The sequence below is a fragment of the Alosa alosa genome, chromosome 2 (assembly GCF_017589495.1).
Source record: "Alosa alosa isolate M-15738 ecotype Scorff River chromosome 2, AALO_Geno_1.1, whole genome shotgun sequence".
Lineage (NCBI taxonomy): Eukaryota > Metazoa > Chordata > Actinopteri > Clupeiformes > Clupeidae > Alosa > Alosa alosa.
In genome coordinates, this window is record NC_063190.1 from 12,628,086 (window position 1) to 12,646,997 (window position 18,912).

General features: G+C 44.8%; 2 protein-coding genes across 4 annotated transcripts in view; one reads left to right on the top strand and one right to left on the bottom strand.

Annotated features, from left to right (window-relative positions):
• The window catches only part of shroom1 (shroom family member 1), a 37,343-nt gene that overhangs the window by 5,435 nt on the left and 12,996 nt on the right, over positions 1-18,912 (top strand). Inside the window, exons 1-8 of one of the 3 annotated variants that reach the window (XM_048238007.1) lie at positions 2,543-2,898; positions 5,324-8,229; positions 8,525-8,568; positions 8,806-9,303; positions 9,503-10,165; positions 10,537-10,654; positions 10,800-11,072; positions 11,921-12,207. In XM_048238007.1, the coding sequence (XP_048093964.1) occupies positions 5,452-8,229; positions 8,525-8,568; positions 8,806-9,303; positions 9,503-10,165; positions 10,537-10,654; positions 10,800-11,072; positions 11,921-12,175 (4,629 nt within the window). In that variant the 5' untranslated portion in view covers positions 2,543-2,898; positions 5,324-5,451 and the 3' untranslated portion in view covers positions 12,176-12,207. Of the gene's footprint in view, positions 1-2,542; positions 2,899-5,323; positions 8,230-8,524; positions 8,569-8,805; positions 9,304-9,502; positions 10,166-10,536; positions 10,655-10,799; positions 11,073-11,920; positions 12,208-18,912 lie in introns of those variants that run through there. The other 2 variants (XM_048238005.1, XM_048238008.1) reach the window with 2 other exon arrangements.
• On the bottom strand, positions 16,483-18,359 carry LOC125291319 (ankyrin repeat domain-containing protein SOWAHA-like). The gene has a single exon (XM_048238012.1). It carries the CDS (start codon positions 18,287-18,289, stop codon positions 16,913-16,915), a length of 1,377 nt encoding a protein of 458 aa, XP_048093969.1. The 5' UTR covers positions 18,290-18,359; the 3' UTR covers positions 16,483-16,912.

Sequence of the window (18,912 nt, forward strand, 5' to 3'; positions counted from 1 at the left end):
CTCTTAAACTAAAAAAAAGTCAGTTCATAATATCATGGCCAAAAATAACACTTTAAGGTAAATAGAGGCTTCATGTACATTTCTCCCTTCCCTCTCTTGGTATGCAACTAATAAGTGTTTAATTTGATAATAACCTCCACTGGGAAGAGAAGAAAGTGTTTACATATCTGCTCCAGTGGGTGTGAAGTTCAGCTGCCACCCTTTTTTACACGTGAATATGTGTTTGTGACCACACCACCACGCCAAAGACAGTTTCACTCAACACTTACACTTCTGAAAGGGCTACTGTGCTGGTATAGAAGCTGTCTGAAAAGGAGAGTCTAGTGAGGAATAGTCTGGATTTAAAAGAGAATCAGTTTGTCAAAGGTTTCTGGGTAATGAAGCAAGTTCTAGAATACACAAAAGAAGAACATGTGTTGGTTGTACTTTTCCACCCCAAGGACAAATACTAATCATAGAGGGCAAATAATGGTCATACCTTTTCATATCAGAACTTTTAAGCGAAGTCCAGTTTTTAGTTTGCTGATGACACATACATCTAAGCATTCTCACAAGTCTGGAGATGCTGGTATAAAAAAATAAAAACAATAACAGGAAAGGATCTGTCACCTATTCATCAAACATCTATCCTTATAGTCTCACACATTTTGTATCTGTAGCTAGCATGACGACGATCAAAATACAGACAGCATAATAGCCCTGATAGATATACTTAAGATGATGATGCATGAGGAATCTTTGTAAAAAATGTTCCTGGGCAATGATCAAGTGTTGTTGTTCTGGGGTCCCATTGATATTGGGCAACAATATTTTTTTTTTTTTTTTTTTTTTTATCTGGATGATTTAATCATCGATAAGCACATTTTCAAGATCATCCAATAAGAACACATGGAACTGGTCATGGGGTTGCCAAACAACATTGTTAGAAAAGTTGACCATCTCAAGTTATCATCACCTTACATCATGGCTCGATAATTAAACAAAGCTTTAATGGTTAGTTACACATGAGTGACTACTCTGCAGTGTGTATAGATTAACCTAGCTCTGGGAGTGAGCTCTGCTGAATGCTTGGCCTCTCTGTCCTGATGTGTTGTTTTGTTTTGCTGCAGTAAAGCACCTTTTCCTAAAGCACCAGCCTCCAGGGATTGTGCTGGCCATTTCACCACGGCAACGGAATCCTGACCCAGTACAAGCGTTGCCTCATACCAGATTTCATATCCGACTTATCCTCTCAAAAAGCTCTCTCTCTCTCTCTCTCTCTCTCTCTCTCTCTCTCTCTCTCTCTCTCTCTCTTCTGTGTGTGTGTTCCCCCTTCATCCATCTTTTCCCCTTTAGCTCTCTCTCTCTCTCATTTGTTCAATGTGTGTTTGGAGTCGAGAGGAAGTGAAGGTGTGTATTTGAACGGATGTTTAGTTGTGGACTGGTCAGATTTATCCCTTTGTGATGTTTATGAAGCTGTAGGTAGGAGTAGGTGTTTTCTTGAAGTTGGAAGGTAAACACAGTTTGAATTGTTTGAAACTAAACTAGGCCTGATTCACACCTTACAGCTGTCAAACTGAAACTGACAGGGAAAACATGTTCTGAGAAACAGGTATACAAAGCTGATGTGTGCTGTGCTCAGGGACTATTTATCCTGATGATGTTTCTTGAAGTGATGTCAAAGATGTTTGTGCACTGTGACCCAGTGTCCTTTTCAATGGCTTTTGTCTTCGTTGTTAGCTCTCAAACAGCTCTAATGAAAACAGCAGTCTGTGAGGCAGTTTTAACAGCCAATAAGGTGCACAGCCAATAAGGTGTATCAATAAAAACCCCTCTTGAGTTGTTTGCCAGGCGTTGTCCTTTGTCTCTATGCCGATAGGTTGGTGGGTTGGGCAGGTCACAGAGTTGATCCACAGAAAATGCATTGCAACTCCACAAAGCTTACAGAGGAAAAAAAAAAGTCATAAATACCTGCCGTGAACCGAAACCAGAGTGGACTTTGAAGGATAGAGAGGAAATATTCATTCAAGTCATGGAATACCCCAAGCAGCTTTCTCCCCCACTGCTCTGGCCAAGGAGGAGGAGGAAATCATATAGCCACTGAAACCACATGAGCCAGGCCATGCACCTACCATCCGTTACTCAGAAGGATACACAAGTCATTTTATCTAGAGTATACAACAGCATAAATTGACATTGTGGATTGTGTCTTTTTCATGGTTTGTTAACAGTAAAGGCAAATCGTTATCTCCCTTTAGTAAAGTTAAGGAGGTGTTGGGGGCTTTTCTAATGTGTGAAGTCCATGGGAGTGCCCTGGTCATCCTCCCCATTCTACCCCCACCCCTGTTGCCTCCCTCCACCCCCCCTTGCCCCAGCAGCTTGGCTGCGTTCCATGAGCAGAGGACCCTGGCAATGAATGGCGCCCCGGCCCTGTCTTTCTTTGAAGCTGGCCTGGAATGTGAGGCCTTTTCTCTCTCTCTCTCTCTCTCTCCCACACACACACAAACTCTCTCTCTCTCACTCGCTCTCTTTCTCTTGTTCAGATGCCATTATCAACAGTGAAATATTCCCTCTGCGTGTCCCTATTGTGTTCTGGCGAGGAGGGAGACGTCACTGGGCTGTGTAACTGGAGGTCGCGCGTTGGTTTGCTCACTCACTGATCGTCCAGTGCAGAGGGAATCGGGTAAACAGGAGGAGGCTCGCATTGTCCTTCTGTCTCTCTCTCTCTCTCTCTCTCTCTCTCTCTCAGTCGCCGGCAGCGCTAGGCTGTGCTTCAGCAGGCCTCCATTTCAATAAAGTCTCCTTAAATCTTCCGCCTCAGTCTGTAATAATTTCATCACAGTGAGGGACAGCAAATGGAGTGGCGCTTACTGACTGGACTTTACTTTCATTACAGTTAAGAGTCCCTCTCAGCTTGTGGTAAGAACCCCCTCGGGGTACTTTGGCTTTTCTTGTTCACTTTAATAGATGCTGTTGTTCTTAATGTAGTGTGTGTGTGTAATTTAATGGGTTGTGTGGCATTGCTCCTGCAGGCCTCTGTGTGTGTTACTCTGAGTTTGTCGCTCGAAGACGGTCCAATTACTTCCACTTGAGCCCCACCATTTGTGTGTGTGTGTGTGTGTGTGTGTGTGTGTGTGTGTGTGTGTCTTTGTGCACCCTCTGTTCTGTGTCACCCTTCTACACATGACCGTCCGTGTGTCCTCTTTGGACGTGCAAGAAACTTTTTTTTTTTAAAGGGGAGGGAAGCTTTTCTGAAATGTTTGGTTTGGATTAGTTGGACTTTGTTGTTTCTCAGATTGCCGAGGGAAAACACTTGTTAATCTTTAATATAGGCATTCCATCTATGGTCTAACTGTGGCAGTTAGTGTTATGTGACATGGTGAAGCTTCTCTGAAGTAGATGTGAATTACTGTAATACTAGCGTATATTATCCTCAATTGCAAAACATACATCATATTATGCATATTATAATGTGTATAATTCATATGATCAAAACATTGAAGTATACATTCATCTTCCACTCTTTATAACTGTGAGAATACACTTTTGCACCCTAAGCCCAGTGCTAACAGGTCAGGATTACACCACCCTTTACAGTGCTTACTATGTGGGGGGTTTAGGTGTACAATTGTACAATGCCATAATAAAGTCCATCAGTAGATGCTGATAATTCACTGTCTGCCATCTGCAGTCATTATAGGGATACTGTGTGTGTGTGTGTGTGTGTGTGTGTGTGTGTGTGTGTGTGTGTGTGTGTGTGTGTGTGGCCATCAGTCTTGTGAATAGAATATGTTGCCCTCAGACAGAGGCTAATCCATTAAGCATGATCACATGATTAATCCCAAAATATTTCTCCAATGTCGACAAGGAATTCCACACATTTTTGATCACCCTGACATGGACCTCAAAGACATTGAGTCTTATGTTTAATAAAAAAAAAGTTTTAAAAAATAATTTACAAGGCCACTCATCATTCATCTACTAAAGAAACATTTGTAATCAAAACAAGACGTTTAGTGTTCATTTGTCCAATGACAGACATTTGATAGATGTTGGATGGTCAGAGAGGGTGGCATGAAAACATTCATTTAATTCATAAATCCCCAATTCATGGATTTTTCTCCTGATTCCACCTTTATCCAAATCAAACAAATTTTCTGTCCCCAGGCTCGACACTTAAGACTTTAAGTCATTCTGACAGGGAGCTGCATGGCACAAGTCGACAAATTGGGTCTTTTAAATTCCAAGCAAATTGAGCATGAGCTAAAATAAGATTTACATTCTAATTATTAGAGGAAGAGAAGGGCATTTATGTGTACTTGACTGTACCAAGCCCTGTGCTATGCAAGAATTTTCTGTTGAGTTTGTTTTAATTGAGAAAAAAATATCATATTGCACCAATGCGTTTGATAATCCAAATATCCTGAGCACCAACAGAATCAGTGTTCCGTTGAATGCTTAAAATTCCACCAAAGAAATTGCTCCAGACTGGATTTGATCTTTTTTGGCTAATGGGGTTGTTCGTTATGGTTGCGGCAGACATGCATGGTTGGGAATCTAACACAAACACAGTTATCTGTTATTGTTAGTTAACACAAATCCTGTGTCGCGAGAGTGGGGGAACACCTAATGTGGACAGTATGCATTACTGGTGTAAGTAGTATCAACCAAGGCGTTGCCTCACCACCAGCACACATAGCCTGACCATTCAGTCTACTGTACTCAAGGAGATCCTATGGTTTGGTGCATTATTTATCCACGGCAAAGCCAAGCCTCAAATAACCATTAGTCAGTGCAGCACTACTTGAATAGTCAGTTTGAATAGATAATGAAGAGTCAGTTTGGGACTGGACTGACTGCATATCAGACAAAGCCCCTGCTTATGGGTGTGTTTTGGTGCTGGTACCTGGCCAGAGGGGAGGAGTGTGCTGTGGAGTGTGAGGAGTGTTTGTGTGGAATAAGGGTGAGACCGAGAGGAAGTTTCCGGCCATGCATAACAATGCAGTCGACTAGGAGATGAGATGAGGGCTATAGTGGAGCCGTGCTGACGGGAATTAGAAAAAGAAAGACCATTATTTTCTTTTCTTATTTGTTGTGCGTGTGTGTGTGTTTTGTTTGATTGTGTTTGTGTAGCCATGTACCATCTGCCTAGTACCTAGGGTGAGATCAGGGCTATGGTGACAGGAATTAGAAAAAGAATGACCAGTATTATTTTTTCTTTTTTATTTGTTGTTGCGTGTGTGTGTTTTTTGTTTGTTTTTGTTTGCGTAGCCATGTGCCATCTTAGCTTGCAGCTGACTTATGAGATCGTTGACAATGTTCTCCTTTTCTTTCTCATCTACAGGTCCAGGAAAAGAAAGAAAATGACCCAACTCTTACGTCAGCTGATTAAGTCAACTTCCTTCCGATAATCTCTCTTGTCCGTGTCTCTTGTTCACACAAGTCCATGTTTGTTCTTCCTGCGGGCCCCACATGGATTCGTTCAGCTTCCCCCTTGAGAGGATGAGCAACCTGGACATGCACCCCCTGAGTTTCCCCATCAGTAGGTTAGCCCCTGCAAAGTCCTCCAGTAGCATCGACCAGTACACCCACCACCACGGCAAGGGCGACTCTGCCTACAGCTCGTTCTCTGGTGGCTCCAACGCGCCCGATCTCTCCTCTCCCTTCTTCCCCGACGACTTTCACGCCCACGGCCTTCATTATGCAGACTTTAAGTACATGAACTCCGCATTTAACTTGGCCGGAGAGTCCGAGCCCAAAAGCATGGACCAGCTGTACCGCTCCATGGAAGCCTTCACGACGCAGTGCAACCAGGAAGATGCCACCCACTGCAGCAATGGCAATCAGCAATGTAGCAAAAAACAAATGTCCCCCACGATGTCTCTTCCACCCCCACCTCCACCACCGCCTCCTCCACCTACTCGGCTTGAAAGCCTGGTCACCATCAGGAATATGGAGAACCTTCTATCACGACAAGTCCCCGAAGGGCAAATAGCTGACAGGTCGCACCAGAGGGCCTATACATCGCCAGCACCACCACCGCCACCACCGTTTTTTCCCAGCATTACTGGCTCAGGCCCTGACTCAGCATATTCCTTCCCGGTCCCCCAGACTATCCAGGGTGATCCAGTGAACCGAGACGCCTCTGGTCAGCAGAAGTCAGCAAACACCTTAAGCCGATTGGCCCAGAAGTACCCGAGCCCGGCGGTGGAGCATGACAGCCAACCGGCTGGTCAGCAGGGTCACGTCGCCCAAGGAGACGCACAGCGCAAGAGGGCACACTCTGCCCACGCCGCCCTGCCTCCTGTGCCCATACGGCCAGCCGACTCCTGGCAGCAGCCTCCTCATCCTTCTCCTCCGAGTGCGATCAATGGGAGCATCCAGCACAAGGGGCACTTCTACTTTGTGACCGGCGTTTGCAAGACGGAAGGACCACCCGGAACCAAGCCAGTGGCTCACATGTCAGATAACTCTGGTGTTGATTCGCGTAAGCCTGTGGAGAAAGAGAGATTCCATGTTCCAGATGGTGGTATGCAAAGATCCACCAATCATAGACGTAACAGTTATGACACACTAAGTGAAAGGGAGCATTTCCCCCGTGCCCAGGAGCTGAGTGTGAGGAAGCAAGATGCCGATGGGTACTTGGATAATGCTCTTCTCGGTAGCAAACAGGCGCCACACATTTCTGATGCCCAAGAGCCAGGGCAGAGACTCTTAGGTAGGGAGATCACAGGCAGACATCACAGTTCTGCCCATCCAATCTTCTACTGTGGCCCTGAGGAAAGTGTTCCACACGTGCAGCCAAGTGTCCCACAACCAACTCCTATCCCGCCTCCTGTGGCAGAGCCGTCCATTCACACAGAGAAGCAAGAGGAGCAAGCGAGGAAGCTCAGGAAGCAGCCTTTAGATGTGGTGCCCCGTGAGAAAATAAGCAAGGAAAATACCCCTCTGCTCTACCACCTCACAGGGGCCAACAGAATGGCACTCATGAACAAGTTCAAAAACGATTCTGACTCCGGAATGAGCTGTAGGAATCCAGAACGGAACAGTGGAGCCCCACAACAGCCAGAGAAAGAGCGAGCCAACTCGAAAGAAGTAAAAGGCACAAGCATCTTCAGTGACCAGTGTGAACACTCTAAAATGAAGACACCTGTGGACAAAAATCTGGACAACTTGTCTTATCCCACGCTGGACGATTCCTTTAAGAAATACTACAAAGAGAAGCTAAAGGACGTCCAGTCCAGAGTGCTCAGGGAGACTTCTTTCAAAAGGAGGGACCTGCAGCCTCACAAGACTAAACAGAAGCGTGAGCAACAGCAGCCTGTCCTCCAGGTATTCACTTCCGCCCAGGACCCTCTGTACACAGTGGACAAGCCGAGTCGTCTGTGGTCACAGCACCAGTCACAGGTGTCCGATACCAAGAGTAGGAATGACAACCCCAGGGAGAAGACCTGGGAGCCAGCTGGAGGAGAGAGTGAAAAAACATTTGGGAAGGAGAAAGAAAGGAAGTCTGCCCAGGAGAATGAATTGCATAGTGTGGATATAAGGGTTGAGGATGGTGAGGAAACAAGGAAAGTCCCCAAAGTAGCCCAGCCACAAGTGGCGCGCATCGGAGGCCGAAAGCGGCTAACTCAGGAGCAGAAGAAGATGTGCTACTCCGAGCCGGAGAAACTTCACAAGTTGCTGGATGCACCTACCCACAAGCCCTCGCACTCGCTGGGCAACGAGGCAGAGTGCCTACTCACGGACGATGACCTGGGAGACCAGGGTCTGGTGGCTGCCCGGAGGAAGCTGTTTGAGACACGGGGTCGCGCCTTGTCTGCATCCAGCCTGTCCAAGACCACCCTGAAGCACCTCCAGCACAAGGCCCTCGTGGCCTACATGGAGCGGAAGACAGGCCAGAAGGTGTCTGAGCCCCAGCAGCCTTGTTCTCAAGTGACTAGCCAAAGGCACTCCACATCGGGCAGGACCTCTGACTGTGGCCCCAGGCTTCACCACGGCAATGGAGGCTCGAAGAAGAAACTCCACAGGCCCCTCTCTGCCGGGCGCATACTGGACTCTTCCTCTAGCTCCATCCGGTATGCCCAATTCGGTTCCACGTCTTCTGGTGAGCATTCCCGACAGTCTAGCTGGAAGGACGTGCCGTCGGCGTCTCCAAGTAAAGCCGCCTCTGTGGAGAGTCTGCTGGATCAACCAGAACTGTCCAGATTCTACCGCGCCCGCTCCAAGTCAACACCTCATGCCCTCCAGGTCTGTTTCAAAACATAGATACAAATGTAAAAAAATTCCCACTTGTGTGTGAGTATGAGTGTGTGCATATGTGTGAGGGAGAGAGAGAGAATTAAACACACACACCAACTTGTCAGCAAGCTTTTCACAGCTTGATGCATGTTTCAGTAATTATGATATAATACATAGCATCCTGTTGCTTGATGAACATTTCAGTAGTTATGATATAATACATAGCATCCTGTTGTTACCAAACTGTTACTAAACTACTGTGTATGCAGTTTTACAAATGTGTTTTTTTCCCTCTCTTTTCTAGGATTCCATTAGCATCAGTGATGCTTCATCAACAGATTCATCAAGGTGAAGGCATATAATTTTACTTTTTATCATACTATTTAGTGGACATATCCACATTATGCTAACCAAAACCATAAAAATGACCACATGTATGCATTAACAACATAAACTATATGTGATTATTTTGTGATTATGATCATGAACAAAATAAACTATATGTAATTTACTGGTGATTATGTAGCCTTTATATCAAAGGGTTGTAATATTATAATGTTGATTTGGCTTATTTAATTTGCACAGCACTCTGAAAGGAGACGTGAACACAGTAGCGGGTGTCCCCCAGACTGCTGCTGTTGCTGCAGTGGTTCCCGAGGAACGTCGCCGGGTGATGGCCCCGCGAGGGAAGTCCATGGAGGAGCTGGGTGTGTCAAAGGTCATCAGGCCGGCGTGTCTGAGCCGGAGCTCAGAACAATTGGACCAGCTCCGCAGTGGCAGTGGCCGTATGCCTAGCTCAGCAAACCCCAGCTCTTACCAAAGCAGAGAGAAGAGGAGTGTAGCAGCGTCAGACAGGGTCCAGCTTGGTGAATGTACACAGAGGTGGACCGGGCACCAGGAGGGCTGGGCGGAAGCCATGCAGATGGACATTCAGCACAGCAGGGGTGATTCCACCTCCAGTGTTGGATCACTTCCTGTAGGCGCAGGGGCACAGCCTGACTTGGCACAGTCCTCTGGCCTGGTGTCGACAGGAACAGAGACAAAGCCCAGAGGGTACCCAGTGGAGGGCAAACCTCTGCCAAGGTACGCCAAAGAGTGCATGCAAGTAAAATAACCCAAGAAAAATGGGGTATATAATAAACTCAATTCACATTTTTGCATTTAAAACTACATATTATATGAGCCATAACATGTTATTTATGTAAGGACTAGAAATGAGTACTTGGGTTACTAAACATTTGCAGTATTTTGAAGCATTGTTTCACATTGTCATGCCCCCCAGTCTGTATCCGACAGAGGCTCCAGTGCCCCCTCGTATGAAGGAGTGGAGTGAGGTGAAGCAGCCAGACTCCTCTCATGAGGTGGCCCTTAGTCACGGTGTGACCACCGACCCTAGTCTGTGGCCTTCTCCACCGGGTGATGATGATGACAGAGAAGAGGAATACAATGCCATGGGAATGGAGACAATGCACAATGTCCGGTTGTCACAGTCCGAGTCTCCCAGGGCAACTCCGGTCACTGAGGCCAATGCGAGTGTGGGGGAGAAACTAGAAAGGGAGAGGGGGGAAGAGAGGGAGGAAGAGAGCCAGCAGGAGCGAGAGATGAAAGACAGGGAACAGGAAGTTGCATCAGTGGGGGGAAATCGGACAGAAGAACCAGAGAGGAACGCCCCTCCACCACCACCACCACCACAGCAGCAGCAACAGCAGCAGAAGACACAGTGGGCGGCTCTGGTAGAGGAAGTGGCCTCCGCCGACCAATTTCTGGCAGTCTTACTGCGCCCTGTGGCCAATCGCAAGACAGCTCTGATGCTGATGGAGCAGCTGCTATCTGAAGACACCCTGCTGATGGAGGAGCATTACAAGAAGAAGCAAGAGGAAGGGAGGGCCTCTGGTCTGGAGGAGAAACAGCAGCAGGAGGAGGAGGAGGAGAAGAGGGCCCAGAGGTGAATGCCCACTGTGACACGCACACGTCACAGAGCACTTACATAACAATCACGCTCTGAGGCTTTTATGACATCTCACCATCTTTCCTTATCTTATCCTGCAGCCGCCGTTGTTTAATCGAGTGCCACAGAAACGGGAATAATAGCTCCCACTGTGGTGTCATAAATCTCATCAGTCACTAGCCATGGTGGTGCTCCAAATGGCAGTGCAATGGTCATCTTTAAATTTGAACATTTTAATTGTTTGCCGACACGTTCTTAATGATGAGATTGCAGTAGCCTATATTTCTCACAATCACTTATGCCATTAGGGTGAGGGCTGGAATTTATCCTGGTGTGTGTTTGTTAATAATCCTGTTTCCTCTCCTAAGGGCAAGTGCTGTTGAGGAGCAGCCTGGCCTCTCCCCCAGTCCCTCTGAAGAAGTGTGCTCTGAGCCTCAGCAAAACGGTGCTGCAAGTCTATCTGGTGCTGATGTGATTGAGAAAAAGGTACTTTTGGTCATCACGCGTTTCAATATTCTGTGTAAACTACACAATACATACTCACTTTTGGTTATACGCCAGTTGAAAATGTTACTCACCTGCTCTGTCTGTCTATCTGTATGTATGTCTGTGTGTGTGTGTGTGTGTACAGAGGCAGCTGCTGGCCTGTGTGGAGGAGCGTCTGAGTGCTCTGGGGGAGCAGCGCTGCGTCTTGCAGCAGGAGGAGGAGGAGAATGGGGCGCGCGGGGCGGCCATTACGGCCCTGGTGGCCAAGCGCTGCATCCCCGCCGAGCAGGAACGCTACTCACTCTTCATAGGTGACCTGGAGCGCGTGGTCAGCCTGCTGCTTTGCCTGTCTGCCCGACTGGCACGCGTGCAGAACGCCCTCAGCGCAGTCACCGAGCACACGGACGAAGAGGAGAAGGTGAGTGAGGAAAGCAACACAATGCATGCACAGAAAAAAATAAATATTTGGTCAGACTAGCTTGTTTTTAAATACCATCAAATGCCACATACACTATACATACATTAAGACTTTTGAAAGGGGTGAACTGGAGAGAAAATACATTTGAAGTGCGTAAATATTGTGTATGGTGTTATGCAAGTAGCCTACTCTTGAGTACATTTGTGATTAAGCTTATACAGTTTTGTTTGTATTTTTAAATAAAGTGTTTACCTATAACTTATTATAAAACTAAAGACAGCCACTGGTTAGCATGGCTAGTAACCTGCTGCCTCAGTTTTTTTTTAAGTTGCCTCTGTAATCAGCACTGTTTCTGTCAACAATGAGTCATCGAAACTACAGGCCAGTTTCGGTGGGTGTTTTCTTCACCACACTGCTCTCTAGTGGCAGAAATCTGAACTTCATTTTAATTGCCAAATTCCACAGATGACAGGTCAACCTTCTGGACTCACTTACTGTGTGGAATGCTTTGTTCATATCCGCAGTAAACAACAGTAATAATGATCCTAAACATCACTGCCACTATTGTCATAGGCTATATAAAGACTCTATTATCCAGCCTTTAACTTAGGCATAATGGCAGGGTTGGGGTATTCCCATGGGTGTCCTAAAACTACGAGACACAAAAAGTGTTTTTTGGCTATGTAGCCCTTGTGAGAAAAAAATGTACCATAGATTTGATAGGTCTCAATGTCCTTAGTACAAATGACTCCCATGGGTATCACCGGAATCTCCCTGCTGATGATGTATGTACTTAATCATTTCGAGGCTAAACCACTCTGCTCTCTTTCTCTTTTCTTCTTGTGCAGCAATCTCTGGACAACCGCCACCATCTCTTGTGCAAGCAGCGGGACGATGCCAAAGACTTGAAGGACAACCTGGACCGGCGCGAGCGTGTGGTCTCCACGTTCCTCTCCAAACACCTGACAGCTGCCGAGCTCCAGGACTACCGGCGCTTCGTCCAGACCAAGGCCTCGCTGCTGATCCGCCAGAAGGACCTGGACGAGAGACAGCGTCTGGGAGAGGAGCAGAGGGACGCCCTGCTCAACAGCCTCCCTCCTTAGATGGGATGGGGGGGTCAGGGTGTGTGTGTGTGGGGGTGGGGTTGCTCACCTGCACTGGCCTCCCTTACCCCTACTGTCCCTGCATGCTTTATAGTGTGAAACTGTCGATAAACTTGCCTTATCGATGATAAACAATGAACATGCCTTATCGTGTGAAACTAGTCTATATACTGCAGCATGGCCCCTGTGCGCCTTCCTGTTTGTGGATGTACTGGAGTGTTGGACTTCTGTGTGGGAGGGGGGTGTCCTATTATTGCCTCATCTGAGTAGTTGCTGGTTCAGTTTGCATAACATTTCAGTGTGCACATTTTCAGAACAACGACAGCTTTAAGGCTTTAAGCGTAGTTTGGACGAGTTCTCCAGTAGTATTTTTGTAAATATTAATTTCAAAATGAAGTGAAGGCACTCTAAACAAAACCAAAAAAAGGAAGAATGATAAAAAATGAAGAAAAAGCACTTTGATATTTACATGCACTCAAATACAAATGTCTTTCTGAGAAGTTTCCTCTCTACCTTTTAATCATTCAGTGCCTTTATTTATATTTCACGTTTTATGTTTTGAGTGGCTCTGGATGGATACTATGATCATAAAAGACGTGAATGTGGCACAATTCAATGGTCTTATGATGGTTTATTTACATTATTTTACCTTTAAATTAGTAAGTAAATATTTATCCTTTTATTTCAACAATTGTCTTTATATTGTACTGTGCTCTCCAATCCCAGAAGGGCTTGATGCAACCACAGAAACGCTAGTTTCTTGAATGTTGAATGTCGTCTGATAACTGAATTGACGTTTCCAGGTATTTCTCACCCAAACCCTACTGACAGAGGTGTTTACAAGTCACATGTAGACTATTTATCCAGACATATGTAGTCATTTCTGACTTGGGACACTGGAATGTCCTCTGTGTGTCATTTATATGTCAAACTACCTTAATGTATGGATGACCTTTAACCTGATGAAAGGTTGGACTAATGTTGCTTTTGAAATAAGAATAGATATGTGCTTGAGACCTATTCAAAGCTTTCTGAATTCACTGAATTCAGGTAAATGTTTTTTTTTTAAGATCTTGCTTCATTTGAAGGGATTCATACTGGGCTATCGCCACCCTTCCTTAATAATAATCAAATTTTAGATTATCATCAATTGCAGCCATCGCTACCCAACGCACGTGGTTAGTGTGTTGTCAGAGTTTGTCGTGTTGTTTTTAAGGCATTATGTACATGGTACATGAACTTATTCAGCTGAGCATTCTCTGCGGTGTCCCTTTTCTTTTTCACATGCCATATGTCACAAATGAGTTTTCTAAAATATCTAAGAAATATTTTCCATTCAAACATTTCTCCTGAGATTTATGCCCACTGGCATTTCAGTTGGATAAACATAATGGATGTTTGTGTTGGCCTTTGCTCAGAGCGCGACGTCAAAGGTTAAGTGATCCTATGTCTCAGAGGGGTTGTGTTTATACAGCCTCAAAGAATTGGAAGAAAAAAAAACAGCACTGCATTACATTACATTAACGAAACAGCACAACCAACAAAAGATCACATTCTTGCTTTCAATAAGCGCACACTATTTCCTGTTATGCACATGTCTACATACATACACATGTTGTCCATTGATCCATTTCAGTTTAAGCTGCACTTCGCAATAGGCGTTTCTTTGTTTTGTCAGCATTTCCAAGTGAGCAGGTTTTTTGTTATGGGTTTGGATTTGGACAGTGCTGTGGGCGAGATTGGATTATGTAATGAAACTCGTGGAAGTGGTTTGTCAAATGGTCGTGTCCCTTTGTTTGTTAAAATATCACATCCATATCACTGTTTCTGGTGTTTGGAATTGACATAAACAAGTCTACAACATATCTTTTACCGTCCATTTGACTGGTCTGTGTATTTTTTTACTAGAAGACTAGTTTTTTTGAATGTTAATGATTTTCTTTTGTTTTTGTTTTAATGTGAATAAATTACACATTTCAGTTTTGTGTTCAATTTAAGACACAAGTTGCTTTAATTACATGTGTGCTGTGCCTTCTTAAATTAGGCAATGGTTGACCGTGCCTTATCTAATTCAGGACTGGCTATTCAGATCCTTGAATTACCTTGTTATCAATGTCCACACATTTTTTAGAAATGGATTTTGTGCAACTGCAATCAAATGCTTTTAATTTCCCTGTCATAACTTCAATAGATGATTGAGTATCAAAAAGAGAATGCTTGTGAAATAAATGGATTAATGTTTTCCCCAATGTTCTCTGCATGAAAACACCAGCAGAATGTCTGCAGGCCTGTTTGTGAACGTGTTTTTATGGTGACCTTGTGTCATTTGGGAGGGAACTCAGCAGGAAAGCAGAGGGTTGAAGGCCTACATTCAGATCTGTTGTTGACAGTGAATAATAACAGGAACATCATAAATTAAAACATGGAAGAAAAACAAGCTGAGTCAATAAAATGACATGCAAAGCAGTTGGTTTAATGGTTCTTCAAGTTTAGAATAATCTTCCTCCTCCATCCTAGGTCATACATAGCTTTGCAATAAGAAAACATGATGACATGAATTACTGATATTAGCTGAATAAAATATACCATTCTTGTATCGCTATGGCTGAAATAAGTGAAATGGAAATGTTAAAATGTGAAAAAATATTATGTGTGTGTGACAATATTGTTCTCCTTTGCAAAGTAATAATGGTTACGAAATGTACATAATACATCTTCTTAGGTCAGCCTAGTAAACTTTCAGTTAGCTACCATCGAAAAAGCAGAACTCCTAGGAGAACTCAAAGGAATGCATTAACTCTCTTTCCCTGAATGGTCCCTGACTGGCTTAAAATGCACTGTGAGGTAACGGTTGTTTGTGCCTAGTTTCTGGCAAGCAGCCCCCTCCTGGCTCACTGCCCTCTTCTGGTTGGGTGAGAGCAGGAGAGAGACATGTTCTACCGCTGGGTGGGAGAGGGCACAAGGCATGTGTGTGCACGTTTGTTATCGCCTGGGTAGAAATGACATCATGGCAGAGGGAGTAGTATAGATGCAAGGGTGTGAGAGAACACGACAAAAAGACAGGAAATGGAAGTTATTTCAGGCTTCATCACTTCTCACTCTATATCAAGACAGTGACACTTTATGTTGACCGCAGTAGTTAACAGTAATGTGGCATTAACTGCAACACTTAATATACAGCCCTTAAGTTAATGGCTCATTAATATACTACATGAATAATGTTAGATATAACGTATTCTGAATGTAAAGTATTCTCCATTAGATGGGCCATTCACTAGTCAGAGTGTTTATTCATCCATTAACTTCCATCAGATAATGGGACATTTATGTAAGTGTTTCCACCCAGTGAAAGGCCCAGAGGCTGACATCTGTCCAGTTAACCAGATTTGCATTGGGCTTCAATTAATAATAGGCATCAGGAGGACTTTTCTTGTTATGAACCACAATCAAAGTTTTCAGAATGTATTACTTGTATGTACTGTGCTTATTTATGCACATGTTCCTTTCTGTCTCTTACGTGTTCATATGAAATTTCTTAAAAGTATGTTCACACAACTTTAGTAGATGATCAGCAGCACAAGTCTAATGGCCATTGGGTATGATCACACAAAGTGTCCAAAAAGAGGAAGTGAATTGAGTTCCTCTATTTGTATGAATATTGCACTATATATTAGTGTACCTTCCTTGTTCCAGATGAGCTCAGAGTAACATGAAAGTGAGTGCATTCATTTATTTATTCATAGTCTGCCTCTCACATCAGACAATCATCACAGGGACAAACACATAATATGTAACGTTTATCCCCTCACATTGTTTTACATATCTCCATTCTAAACATGTCAGCCTCCAAACTGTGCTCCAACAGTTTTGAAAATAGCCTGAAAGGCTATGTCTTAGCAATGTCAGTATCACTAAGCATTTCCTAAGAAGCAAACATAGATGTGGCCTTTCCTGTAAGTTGCATTGGATACAATGATCTGTAAACCATGTAGCCTATTCAGTCTTCATTATATATTCATCTGTAAACCATGTAGCCTATTCCGTATTCATTATATATTCAGTAAATCAAACATGCTAATGAATCAGTTCAGTGGAGGTGCGTTCAAAAATCACATAGATAATCAGTGGACACAAACTGCTGTATGTCCTGAACATTATCGAAATGGAAAACACTGAATCAGGTAGTACATATTCAATCTTCAATCTAAATGTAAATGTAAATCAGGTTTCTAGGCCAATACGTGTGTATATAAGGAATTTGGTCTCTGCATTTATCCCATCTGTGAATTAATGAACACACAGAGCACACAGTGAGGTGAAGCATACACTAACCCGGAACAGTGAGCTGCCTTGCTACATCGGCGCTCGGGGAGCAGTGAGGGGTTAGGTGCCTTGCTCAAGAGCACTTCAGCCGTTCCCACTGGTCGGGATCGAACCCGCAACCCTTCAGTTCCAAGCCTGAAGCCCTAACCAGTAGGCCACGACATCCCCATAGATGCAATAATAATAACTAATGCTACTATTACACTACTATACTGCTGCAACTACTACAACTGCTACTACTACTATTAACAATAATCATCATCAACATATTCATGATTGCCGTCATCATAATTACAATAATGAACATTGAATGCGGCATTCATACATGGCATGCAGGTCAAAGCTCAAAGAGCTTTTCATAACTTCCATGACGGAAAGCAGAGGCTCTGTGGTGGTTCTGAGGTGGTTCCTGCTTCACACCTCCAGTGGCTCCTCTGTGACTGAGGAGAACACCTCCCTGTGTCTGGGCCTCAGCATGAGGTGACCGATGGTGTGGGGCTGGAACAGGCGGGTGAGTGTCGAGTGGAGTGTGCCCTCCGCTTCCTCCTTCCCCGGAGCCGCCACCACTGCCGCCGCCTGTTGGATGGCCTTGGGCATCCCCAGCAGCTCCCTGACGGCTTCGGACACCCCTTTGTGCAGGTAGTGGTACGGCCTCTTGCCACAGTTGTCCCTGATGCGTGCGTCTGCCCCATACTCTCGCACCAGTAGGGTCATGATGTACTCCTGATCATGTATTGCTGCGATGTGCAACGGTGTGTATCCACCATGGGTCTTGGCATTGACATCGGCCCCACTGCCAACTTTCCTGGACACCTCAATGATCTTGGTGACCATTTTGCTGTTGCCACACTTGACGGCCCAGTGCAGGGCAGTGAAGCCGGACATGAAGTCCCTCTTCTGTGCTAGGTGGCCATCGTTAAGCAGGAGGCCGTAGACCAGGTCCCAATGTCCCGCGGCTGATTTAACCAGCCACTCATGTTCATTACGCTCCAGTGGTACCAACACAGTGTGCTTGGGCTCATCTGAGGGTCTGGCATTCTTAAAGCCGCGCCTCAGCAGCGGAGAACTGAGCACCACACCCTCCACAGAAGGTCTCCTCTTGTTTCTTGGGGTGTTGTCTCCCTCTTGACTACTAGTGTCTTTTGTGATTCGACTCTGGGGATCAGTTGTTGCCTGTGTAGCTGGTAGCCTTAATGGAAGTGCACAGGGCTTGTGGGTGTTTGCGGTAGCCTGGACAGGAAAAACCTTTTGTCCTGATGACTCGTTTAAACTAATCACTTGTTTTCGGACAAAGCTGAGACATTTTCTTGGTTTTATGTCAACTGGGCCTAGGCCTACGTTGGACCTGTGTAGTGCCAACTGTATAGGTGAATGTTCATTAGATGAGGAAGTATTTCTATCAGTGTTTGAATCAGAAGAATGTTCCGCGTCCTCACGATCAAACCCATCCGGAAAAAATGAGTTGCGCTCTTGGACTTTATCTGTCTTGTCTTTTGAAGTCGGTTCATGTTCTACCTTCAGCTGGTCATTGTCACTGTCGTCATTTTCAGGACTAATTTGTTTCAATAAATACTGATGTCTCTTTTTAAGAACTACATATTTGCCGTCCTCCAGCTCCTTCACGATTGCGACATTGTTGATAAGTGTCTTAAATAGATCCCTATTTTGTTTCTTTTCAACTGGATCAGTAGAATTAAGTAACGTTTGAAACTTACTCAGAATGTCTGAATTCTTCACCTTTCCACCCTCCTCTACCAATATGGACATAATGGACTCTTGCGTTAGATCCATTTTCCTGACGAGCAGCAGACGAGTAGCCCTGTTCCCAGCTGATAAGTCTTCGGCAAGTAGCCTATACCTGTTTACCTGACACTCGACCTACCTGCCATTTCCGGGAAAAATGAACACGTGGATTGGCTATCATTTGAATAGCCTACATTATGCATAGATAGACAGTAGCCTAGCCTTTGGCCTATGCAGGTCACTGTAGACTATTTGCAAGGCCATAGCCCTTCGATGTTTTAATGTTAGGTTTTCTTTAGCCCGTTTAAATAGCCTAGGTTAGCCCTAAACTTATGTACATCATTTCGTTCAATGTAGTCTGGCCCTGATAGGTTCCTGTGTTGTAGGCCAATGGAGCAATAAAATAAAATGTCCTTCGTTCTGGCTATGAAGAAAACACAGAGGCTGAAAACAGGCAACTTCGATGTCCATATTGTTGTACTGCAGGCTAGGCCTATAAACTTTCCCAATAACGTCTAATGCGTGATATGACCGAGGGCACTTGAAGGCAGTGGCTTAAAAACTACAACTCCCAGTTGCAGTAGCAAAGCATTAGGATGGTGTGTGCAGTGGTCGCATAAGCTGTGCGCTTGTCAATTAATCATTACATTGGTTTACACTTGATTATTAAA

Excerpts from the sequence above, each read along its gene's own strand:
- LOC125291319 (XM_048238012.1), bottom strand. The coding sequence starts at position 18,289 with ATGGATCTAACGCAAGAGTCCATTATGTCCATATTGGTAGAGGAGGGT.